The 8864-nt window shown below is 36.6% G+C and overlaps 4 protein-coding genes across 4 annotated transcripts; 1 reads left to right on the top strand and 3 right to left on the bottom strand.

Annotated features, from left to right (window-relative positions):
- The first annotated feature begins 435 nt into the window (after positions 1-435).
- Positions 436-3911, top strand: LOC123015643 (glutamate receptor ionotropic, kainate 3-like). Its single transcript, XM_044415509.1, is given in 10 exon segments — positions 436-451; positions 454-588; positions 636-782; positions 830-1425; positions 1472-1624; positions 1675-1889; positions 2284-2503; positions 2548-2909; positions 2955-3654; positions 3700-3911. Coding segments are annotated over 10 exon segments (2673 nt in total). The 3' UTR covers positions 3829-3911.
- On the bottom strand, positions 3842-5145 carry LOC123015678 (mpv17-like protein). The gene is made up of 3 exons (XM_044415553.1): positions 4725-5145; positions 4545-4676; positions 3842-4330 (listed from the first exon to the last, which is right to left on the bottom strand). The coding sequence occupies exons 1-3, from the start codon at positions 5127-5129 to the stop codon at positions 4151-4153; spliced, it is 717 nt and encodes a 238-aa protein (XP_044271488.1). The 5' UTR covers positions 5130-5145; the 3' UTR covers positions 3842-4150.
- Positions 5140-6167, bottom strand: LOC123015686. Its single transcript, XM_044415562.1, has 2 exons — positions 5852-6167; positions 5140-5765 (listed from the first exon to the last, which is right to left on the bottom strand). Exons 1-2 carry the CDS (start codon positions 5860-5862, stop codon positions 5195-5197), a joined length of 582 nt encoding a protein of 193 aa, XP_044271497.1. The 5' UTR covers positions 5863-6167; the 3' UTR covers positions 5140-5194.
- On the bottom strand, positions 6165-7819 carry LOC123015663 (isocitrate dehydrogenase [NADP] cytoplasmic). The gene is made up of 2 exons (XM_044415535.1): positions 7243-7819; positions 6165-7196 (listed from the first exon to the last, which is right to left on the bottom strand). The coding sequence occupies exons 1-2, from the start codon at positions 7547-7549 to the stop codon at positions 6277-6279; spliced, it is 1227 nt and encodes a 408-aa protein (XP_044271470.1). The 5' UTR covers positions 7550-7819; the 3' UTR covers positions 6165-6276.
- Positions 7820-8864: the final 1045 nt, after the last annotated feature.

An 8864-nucleotide genomic window follows, 5' to 3' on the forward strand; every position in this document is an offset into this window, starting at 1 on the left:
TAGATTTTTGGCACCCCGAGCGGTTTAATGGCAATAACTCCGGACTTATTAGAGATAACCTCTTATATTTGGTACCGTTGGAAAGAAAATTTAATTTTCTATCATATACAAAAAAGATCGTTGTTTCACGATAAATAGTTATCGAGAAAATTTCTTACATAATCAAAACCTTTTTTATTTCATTATTTTGTTGAAATTAGTAAAAATAATTAAAAATCATGTCGAAATCATAAGAAATGAAAGCAAAAAAATTAAATGTGGTAAACAAAATTTATAAGGTTGCGATTTACCCCTTGAATAATCTTTAATATTTTTCAGTAGAATTTTTTTCTACCAAAAATCTGTCAGTTTGTTTGAAATTCTCGACAAATCGCCCACCAACCCAATTTAGACCTATTTTCGGTGCATGAAAAGTATTTGGCACGATTCCAAGCCATGTGTGCCCATTTTGATCCCTTCACAACTGTCGCGTGTCTGTGATTTATCACTTAACAATGAAAATCGTCTACCAAAACGTAATTTGGCTCTTAATTTTTGTCACTTACAATTATTTCTCCTGTCTCGCTGAAAAAAACAAAATAACAGTCGGTACGTAACCCACCCACGTGTTTTTCTTCCGTCATAGCCTATTTCAGGTGCTTTTTTCGATCATGAAGATGTCCAGTCCAAAGTGGCCCTCGACTACGCCATAGACACCGCAAATGTGATGCAACAACATTTGAAATATGCCCTCAAAACCCAAATTTTAGCTCAGAATGATTCGTTTTATTCTTGCAAACTTTGTAAGTAAAAATCAGATGAAATATGACTTGAACTGAAAACTTTGTAGTGTGTAATGTGACGCAAGAAGGGCCCGGATTGGCTGCAATTTTCGCCTCAAAACCTATTTTCGAATCACTGAGTAATCGTCTGGAAATACCTTTCATTTTGACAAAATGGCGCCCTGCCTCGTATTCAAATAAACAAATGACGGTCAATTTTTACCCCGATTCGTATTTGTTTTCGCACGGTCTTGCGACCATCGTAAAGAATTTACAGTGGAGGAATTTTGTTATACTTTATGACAATGATAAAGGTCTTGTTAAGTTACAACAAATCTTAAAATTGAATAATTTAAAGTCCGGTTCTGTGATTGTAAGACAGTTGGGGACAGGACCGGATCATCGCCCCCTCTTGAAAGAAATCCGGGCTTTGAATCACAACCGGATTATTCTCGACTGTGCCACTGAAAATATCATCGAAATTTTGAAACAAGCCAAAGAAGTCAACTTGATGGAATCGTCCTATTTTAATTATTTTTTAACATCTTTGGATGCACACACTTTGGATTTTTCAGTTCTAAACACCACTGCCAACATTACAACAATCCGAATTTTGGATTTAAGCCAAAATTGGCAACAACACAGTTTCAATTATTCGATCCGAGTGGGTTTTGGCATTTCCTTGGCACACTTTAATTGTGTGATTTTAGACTGAAACGGCCCTAATTCATGACGCCATTCAATCATTCATCACTTGCGTTAATACTCTCCACGTGACCGATCCCATTGAACCAGCACGAATGGTTTGCGATGGTTTCCAAAAATGGTCGCATGGTTTCAGGATTAGTTCATTCATGAAAGTCGTAATTGAGAAATTTCAGGTTTTTGGTGATGGTGTCTCATTTTTTTTCAGAAGGAATTTTCTGGTGTTAGTGGCCCGATTCGGTTTGATTCCTCCGGTCGGAGAGTCAATTTCACGATTTTTGTGGTCGAGGGAAACCGTGAGAATGTCGTGGCGAAATGGGCCCCCGAAAATCCAGAAATTTTGACTTTCATGCGGGGTGAAAATGACAGTTTTGATGCCTTGGTTAAAAATATGCAAAAGGGTGTTTTGATCATTTCGTCAAGGTTGTTACCATTACCAAAACATTTTTTTTACTTTCCTTATCCTATATATATATATTTACATTTCTGGACAAATTATTGCTTCAAGACACCAAAAAAGTTGGTTTGGGTCGATAAGAGCTAGAAACTTGAAATTTGGTATGCGAGTTAATTTAGCAAGGGGACGCAGCACGAAACATTTGGTAAAAATCGGTCGCACCGTCCAATAAATTCATGAGGATAAAAATTATTTAGAATCATGAAATAGACCTCATTGAATAAAATGTGATAAAATAATAATAATAGTGGGTACCGAACTAACGTAAATTATTGTCGTTATTAGGATGTTTTCTAAATAAGTAGGATAAGGAAAGTCGTGTGATGTTCACACTAGATTTTTTTTTATAAAAATCTCTAGATTGGGTCCTCCTTATTTGATGGAACGCAAGCCTCGTTACGAGGGCGAAATCCTGACGGGGAATGCCCGTTACGAGGGTTTTTCCATGGACCTCATAGATGCCATAGCGAAAATTTTGGGTTTTAAATACGAATTTCGATTGGCAAAAGACGGAAAATACGGCAATTATGACCCCGAGACCAAATCTTGGAACGGTCTTATTAAAGATTTACTGGATCGAGTAGGTGTAGACTTGTCATGGCTTGCTCTAATTTCTCTATCTAGAAAGCCGATTTGGCCATCTGCGATCTGACAATCACTCATCAAAGACGAGAAGTGGTCGATTTCAGTATGCCTTTTATGCGTTTGGGGATTAGTATTTTGTACAAAAAAGCTGAAGAGAAAGATGTGAATATTTTTGCCTTTTTAGAGCCTTTTTCACCAGAAATTTGGATTTACACAGCCACTTTGTATTTAGTTGTTTCAGTTATTTTGTTTTTGGTGGCAAGAATGGCCCCCAAAGACTGGGAAAATCCACACCCGTGTAACCCCAATCCTGAAGAATTGGAAAATATATGGAACCTTAAAAATTGCTTATGGTTGACTTTGGGTTCCATAATGACCCAAGGTTGCGACATTTTACCAAAGTAAAAACCAACTTGATAATCACAATTAATATTATTATTATTTAGGGGAATTTCGTCACGCTTGGCAACTTCAATGTGGTGGTTTTTCTCTCTAATTATGACAAGTTCATACACAGCCAACTTGGCCGCATTTCTTACAATGGAACGCTTGGAACCAACTATCGACGGTGCTGAGGCTTTAGCCAAACAAACGAAGATCAAATACGGAACAGTTGAAGGTGGAGCAACTCAAGCCTTCTTTCGCGAATCAAACTACTCAACGTATCAAAAAATGTGGACTACTATGACTCAAGCAAAACCAGGTGTTTTTGAAAAAAATAACGCAGATGGCGTGAAACGAGTCCAAACAACAAAGAATCGGCTCTATGCCTTCTTGATGGAATCGTCGCAGATTGAGTACGAAATTGAGACCAAGTGTGACTTGAAACAAGTCGGGAATTGGTTGGATAACAAGGAATATGGCATTGCCATGCCCATCGATTATCCCTACAGGAGTGCCATAAACACCGCCATTTTGAAATTACAGGAAGAAGCAAAATTGACCGAATTGAAGAATAAATGGTGGAAAAAAATGCGAGATGAACCGTCTTGTCCAATAAGACAGTCGGAAAAAACCTCAACAGAGTTGGCTTTGGATAATGTTGGAGGGGTGTTTCTAGTACTGGGAGTGGGGATGGCAGTTGCTTTTGTTTTAGCCACCATTGAATTTTTTTGGAACGTTCGAAACGTTTCAGTGGAGGAACACGTAGGTTTTTTGGCTGTGATTTTTTTCATTCTTAGTTTATTTTAGATGACGTATTTACAAGCACTCAAGGTCGAACTAATATTCGCGTTAAATGTATGGGTCACGAAAAAGAGAACCAAGCCAAAAATTTCCGAAACAAATTCGCTAAACGATTCGAAAAGTCACTGTGTTTAATCAAAAACGAAAGTAAAAAATTATGTTTATTAATCAAAAATATTGTTTTTATAAATAACATGAATAAATATCTATCTATCTATCTAAATTTACATCCTTTATCACTTATTACATAAAATAAAAAATCGGTTTAGGTAACACAGATAAAGCAATCACAAAGATTTATATAATTTGTTTCGAATTGCTGTGCGGGTGATTAAAGTCCGTTGCTAGGACAATCAATATATGACATTTACAATTTATCGTTTCTTAGCAACCGCCAAGCCAGCAATTTTAAACAGATATTACATTTTATTGGACTAAATTGAGATTATCGTCAGTTTTATAAAAGCTGTTCGTTTAAAATCGAAACTTCGGTTTGTTTTTTGATTTGTAGTTGATGCATGTATGCCAAAAAGCAACACCAAACCATACTACAGACACTTACGTAAGGAACTCGATTTTTTTCAGGTACAAAACAGAAATTAATTGTTTGTAAAACCGGCCAGAAGCATATCGCCACCTGTAAAAAAACAATCACAATTAAAAATGTCTTTTAATGACAAGGATGACAAGGATTCAATTAGTTGAAACCTTAGTAAAATAATTAGAAAACTGCTAGACGCTAGAAACATCTTGTTTACAGTGGAATTATCTGGAAGATAAGTCTGGCCGTAATTCCACGTTCCAAAGTCCTCAAAATCACGTGAAAAACTTTGAATCCGTTCCAAACTTACTTTGTACGAGGGCCAAAATTTCAATTCGACTTGATGTTTGGCTTCCTGGACCGATTTTCCCTCCATGAGACTCATCCCGAAGAAGAAACAAGCCATTGCGGCCGGCCCATAGCTCATTTGTTCCACCACGGCCTTCAAAACCACTTTTTAATACAATTTTCTCCTTTGAAATTTACTCACTTTGGTCATCGCCGTTTTCAGGTTGGTTTTGGGCCAAATGATGGTTGAGAGCCGGACCCAGGCGTACAGTGTGGGGGCGGTGAAAAGCCCCCCATAAAGACTGAACCTGAGGGCTTGCATCCAGTCGTAATTATCGAAATTTTTGCCCATGATGGTCTGCTGGATGATGCACGACGTGGGCCAGATGGTCGCGTAGGAGATCATTCCGCGGACCACCGGGTGTCGGTTTGTAAAAGCCACAAAGCGTGATAATACTGACATTGTGATAAGGCGGTTTTCGCGAGACTGGCCGTCGCGGGTTAACTCATTTTTATTTGGCGGATTTTGAGCCAATTTCGCGGCCTTGGACGAATTGATTGCGTCAGAATCACACGTGGAGTGAGGCGCAAACGCGGATTCATTCATAACAAAGACATACACAAAAAATAAATATTTATTGGTACGAAAAATAATATAAAGTGTAATTTCATTCACTCATCAAGTGTCGCTAGTTTCTTCATAACAAATTCTAAAGGGATTTTTTTGCGGTTTTTCTTCATTCGATTTTTGGCTTTCAATCGTCGTTTCTTAATTTTAGCACTATTTTTCGCCGCGATTACGTTGAAATTAATTGAACGTTTGAATTTTCTAGAGCTCATCACAACTTCCTCGTTATTTACAACTTGAGGCTCTTCGAAAATTGTCTCCAAAGTCGGGTTCAGTCTTTTTACTCGTTTATCAAGGTAATAGTTTTCAATCTCTTTTGGGCTACTTTTCTCAGTCAATTTTAACGGTTTATTTGCTACTCGGACAGGCTCTGGTATACTAGTCCTGATTTTTTTCCGTGTTGACCTTCGCAGGACTGGGGCTTCAGGCATTAAGTCTTCATTTTCTCCCAAAGGTTCCTCGTTTTCTTCAAGTGAAGGTTCCTCGTTTTCTTCAAGTGAAGGTTCCCCGTTTTCTTCCACTGGGGAGGGTTCCTCATCTTCATCTTCACGTACACTGCGAAATAAACCCGACCATCTACGTCGTGAACTGTTCATAGTTGTACTTTTATTTAAACTAGAAAATCAGTTGAAGTTACAATGACAAAAGTATGACATAACCTCAATTCGGTCTTAAAAATACTAACTAATGGATTTACATACCCAGTTAACATTTTTCAAATAAATTTCGTTAAAAATATTCCAAATAAACAAAAATAATAATAAAATTTTTGTCACAATTTGAAAATTTAGGTTAGGGACATGGAACATCACACAACCTAAAAAACCAAAAATTCCTAACAAGAGTTTGAGCTAGTCCAAAAATTAATTAAAATTTGTCTTTTTTGTAACAGTATTGTTATTACCGACTAAAAGTCTAGGAAATCATATTTTTAAAATTGAAGTTACGGAAAAATAAATTATGATAAACATCTTTAGTGTCAAATTAAGCCCCGCCCCTATGATGTTCTAAAAATTCAATGTTTTTACTCTTTATTAACTTTAGGCTTACATATACACACCCAGCACCAGAAAACAGTACCAAACAATATAAAAAAGTACAGTGATTATAGTCTTGCCGCAATTAGTCAACATCCCATTGCCTTTTTCAAATTATCGGCAAGTTTTTGCATAAATTCGAACGTTTCCAAATAATCGCTTCTTTTGACCCCATTCATGCCTTTAATACAAATGGCCAAATCTTTAGTCATGAAACCGGATTCAATCGTATCGATGCAGACTTTTTCCAAAGTATTGGCAAACTTCTCCAATTCTTTGTTATTATCAAGCTTGGCCCTGTGTAACAGTCCTCGAGTCCACGCAAAAATGGACGCAATGGGATTAGTTGATGTTTCTTGTCCTTTCTGGTACATTCTATAATGTCTTGTGACAGTCCCATGAGCCGCCTCTGATTCCACAGTTTTCCCATCTGGGCAAATCAGAACAGAAGTCATGAGCCCCAAAGAGCCATACCCCTGAGCGACTGAATCCGACTGGACATCCCCATCATAATTCTTGCAAGCCCACACGAAGCCCCCTTCCGATTTCATACAATATGCGACCATATCATCAATCAAACGATGCTCATACCAGATTCCTTTCGCTTCAAACTGTTTTTTGTATTCCCGGTCGTAGATATCCTGGAAGATATCCTTGAAACGACCATCGTATTTCTTCAAAATTGTGTTTTTGGTGCTCAAATAAAGCGGATATCCTTGATTGAGAGCAAATTTGAAGGACGAATGCGCAAAATCCTTGATGGATTCATCAGTATTGAACATCCCGAGAGCCACACCCGCCCCCTTGTAGTCATGAACAGTGTATTTGATGGGTTGTCCCGACGTTGGTGTAAACACCATTTCGAGTTTCCCGGCTCCTGGAACGACGAAATCGGTGGCTTTGTATTGGTCAGCGTGGGCGTGACGCCCGATTATGATTGGTTTGTTCCAACCCGTGACCAATCGTGGGATGTTTTTGCAAATTATAGCCTCGCGAAACACGGTGCCCCCTATCAAAAATATGTAATGATAAGACACGATTTTGTGATTATTTACCCAAAATATTCCTGATTGTTCCATTAGGACTCTTCCACATTTGTTTCAAGTTGAATTCCTCAACTCTCTTCTCATCGGGAGTAATTGTCGCACATTTAATCCCAACATTGTACTTTTTAATAGCTTCAGCACAGTCAACTGTGACTTGATCGCTTGTTTTATCCCTGTTTTCAATCCCTAAATCGTAAGTGTGCAATTCAATGTCCAAAAACGGCAAAATCAACTTCTCCTTGATGGAATCCCAAATAATTCGGGTCATTTCATCCCCAAGGATGTCAACAACAGGACCGGCTTTTATTTTACCCATTTTTTTTTGGCTTCACGCACGACACACCCACTTACGACTTTCAAAGTGTATGAAAAACACCCAGGAGCTAAAATATAGAGAGTTTATCACGAAATGACTTGCTTTTGCTCGGAATTGAATTAATTCAGGGACGGCGATTGACAGAACGACGATGACGTTGACAGTTGGAAATGGTCAAAGGTTAAGTTTCAGAGGGGGGGCTTTTGTTAAACTCGAAAACAATAATAATAAATTATCGAAAGAAAGGCTTATCAGGGGTCTTACATGTTTTTCTTTTTATAGAAAAAGTGTGACCTTTAAAACCGATTGCGATTCAATAGCAATACAGGTGACAGATTAGAGATTGAGGTTATGTAATTAATAAATGTCAAAAAATAAAATTATTTAAAATTGTGTTTTTATTAAATAACATACAAGCAAATATTTTTTTTTGCAAAATAACAATTATTGTGTATTATTCTAATTGCAAAATTGTTAAGGTCATAAAAGAGATAAAATGTTTCATCAACAACAATCATCTCACGCAAATCAAAGGATATTTTGCAATTTATTATTGTAATTGCACTACAAGGTGTTTATTAAACAGAAAATCAAACGAATAAAAAAAACAGTAACAAGAAAGAACAATTTAACGTTGGTGCAACTTTTTGAATGTTTAATTACTGTATTAAGGGTTGCCTAAAATTCCAAAAAAATATATAGAGTGTGCCAGAACTCGCGCCCCAGAGAAAATTTTCAAGTAAGGTACCAGGAACATGGAAAAAATGTTTAAAAAATTCTATCTGTCAAAAAATTTTGACATTTGACATTTTTTATGTTTATTTAATGATGATGATTTTGTATATGTTTTTTTTAGAATTATTTAGTAAAGGTACAAAAATTTTGCCAATAAAAGCAACAAATAACATTGAACAGAGTTACAATCTAGGATACACCTTCTTTGTTTCCGTTTTTAGTAGCCTATAGCAAAAAACTTGTAAAATTATTTTCCCAACAGAAATAAATAGAGTCAAAGTGCAAAATTTAAACCCTCATAACTTCGAAACTTTTATAGATAAATTTTTTTTGGTATCCTGGTATTTTTCTCTGGGGCGCGAGTTCTGGCACAACCTGTATTTTGGAATGTAGCTAACAATTCATAAATTATTTCTTTATTTAGACTTTAACCAATAAAAAATATGTTCTTTAAGATAGAACCGTGTTAATGGTTTTATAATTTTGTGCAATTTTTGGGTTAAAAAATATTGAATTCAATAGAAATGCATCAAAAATTTAATGCATTATTGTTCCACGTAACGGTCTGTCTCCTGATTAT

The sequence above is a fragment of the Tribolium madens genome, unplaced genomic scaffold (genome assembly GCF_015345945.1).
Source record: "Tribolium madens isolate multiple individuals breed KSU strain unplaced genomic scaffold, Tmad_KSU_1.1 Scaffold_19;HRSCAF=116;Tcas5.2_LG9, whole genome shotgun sequence".
Lineage (NCBI taxonomy): Eukaryota > Metazoa > Arthropoda > Insecta > Coleoptera > Tenebrionidae > Tribolium > Tribolium madens.

Coding starts and splice junctions, on each gene's coding strand:
- LOC123015678 (XM_044415553.1), bottom strand. CDS start 5,129: ATGAATGAATCCGCGTTTGCGCCTCACTCCACGTGTGATTCTGACGCA. Junction 4,677..4,724: donor TGAAAACGGCGATGACCAAA/GTGAGTAAATTT, acceptor GTGGTTTTGAAG/GCCGTGGTGGAACAAATGAG. Junction 4,331..4,544: donor AATTTTGGCCCTCGTACAAA/GTAAGTTTGGAA, acceptor GTTTTTTTACAG/GTGGCGATATGCTTCTGGCC.
- LOC123015663 (XM_044415535.1), bottom strand. CDS start 7,549: ATGGGTAAAATAAAAGCCGGTCCTGTTGTTGACATCCTTGGGGATGAA. Junction 7,197..7,242: donor AACAATCAGGAATATTTTGG/GTAAATAATCAC, acceptor TATTTTTGATAG/GGGGCACCGTGTTTCGCGAG.